The sequence below is a fragment of the Sinocyclocheilus grahami genome, unplaced genomic scaffold, assembly GCF_001515645.1.
Source record: "Sinocyclocheilus grahami isolate Dianchi unplaced genomic scaffold, SAMN03320097.WGS_v1.1 scaffold16489.1, whole genome shotgun sequence".
NCBI classification, from domain to species: Eukaryota; Metazoa; Chordata; class Actinopteri; order Cypriniformes; family Cyprinidae; genus Sinocyclocheilus; species Sinocyclocheilus grahami.
This window is the reverse complement of record NW_015516157.1, coordinates 3,522-4,912: the sequence shown is the minus strand read 5'-3', so window position 1 is coordinate 4,912 and position 1,391 is coordinate 3,522. Positions and strand designations below refer to the sequence as shown.

General features: G+C 40.5%; 1 protein-coding gene across 1 annotated transcript in view; it reads right to left on the bottom strand.

The window, feature by feature from the left end:
• Positions 1 to 764: 764 nt before the first annotated feature.
• The window catches only part of LOC107579310 (E3 ubiquitin-protein ligase LNX-like), a 4,019-nt gene continuing 3,392 nt past the window's right edge, over positions 765 to 1,391 (bottom strand). Inside the window, exon 3 of the mRNA XM_016265155.1 lies at positions 765 to 1,054. Within this exon, the coding sequence (XP_016120641.1) occupies positions 765 to 1,054 (290 nt within the window). The remainder of the gene's footprint in view (positions 1,055 to 1,391) is intronic.

Below are 1,391 nucleotides of genomic sequence, written 5' to 3'. Positions count from 1 at the left end.
CCTAGATTAATCAATTGTTGTTAATTATTACCTGATGACTAATGCGCTAACAAATTGAGCCTTACAAAATGATCATTTTTGATCAACTACCCAGTTAAATGGGGTGCATTTCAGGAGCTAGAGGCAAGAAAGAAATTCACAATAAATAAAAGGTTCAAAGGGAGCTTATGGATATCTTGGGGAAATAAGTGAGTTTCTAATGGCGAGCAGCACTGAAAGGCTCGATTTGTGTTTAAAGACTTACAAGCTCTGAAAAAAAATGCTACTGTTATAGATATTTAAAATATCGATATCCACCATGTCTGACAGCTAACAGCATGAAAGCTCAGAGCTCAGATTTAAAGTGGACTTCTGTGAAATGAGATGATGTAGAAATGGAGAGCAGACAAATGTGTGAAGGAAAGAAAGAACAGAACTAAGCAGGAAAAGATCAGGGAATGGAAGAGAAAGGTCTATTTAAAGCCGTCACACGCTTAGGCATCTAAACCCGTTCTTTCCTCAATCCTGCTCTGTTCTCCCCTGTCGCGCTCTCTTTCTCCCCTACACACAACTTTCTCAATTATTATGCATATGAAATAATTGGGGAAGTTAAGAACTTTCACACTCCATCACAGTGAATTCCCACAGATTTGGTGTGAGAAGGGAAGAAAATGGGTGGAAAGTGGGAAAGATCAAACCTACACAATAGAAAAACAGCAGCATATATATGTGTATATATGTATATGTATGTATAAAGAGACAACATTAATTCAAATAATGTATGTCTATTTTTTGTGTGTGTTCTGCTCAATGTACCTGGGCAGCTGGAGCCAGGACACCCAGAGGGGGGAGTAATCATCATTAGGCGGGGGTAGTTTGATATCTCCGGGTGAAGAGGGCGAGAGAGTGCAGGGGGAATGCAGGGGTGGCATGCAGTCCAGGGAGCTCTCATTTGGGGGTCTCATTTCTAGTACCCGCAGGACCACCGGGGACGAGGTGTTCTTCAGGTTAGCCACGGCCTCGCTCCGAGTCACACCCGTCAGGTCAAGCCCATTTACATTTAGAAGGATGTCACCTAGAAGACGGGATAGTCACATTACTATGGGGATCACAGGAGCGTAACAGATCTGTTGTTGCATGACAGATTTGCATTGATAGGACATACTTCTTTGATGAGTAGATATGATTTCTATTTATTTTCCCTCAATTTTGAATAGAATAATGAGCATTCAAGAATGGGGTTGGAATGTAAATTGGATCATTTTTCATTTCATATTGTTTTATTAATTTAATATGAACTCTTCATGTAAATATGACAATGTCAACAGAGTGCAGAGATTGAAGACCGAAAACAAGAAAGAAGGACAGAGTCAGATGCTCACCTCTGAGGGTGAGATGAGAGAGATTTTTGT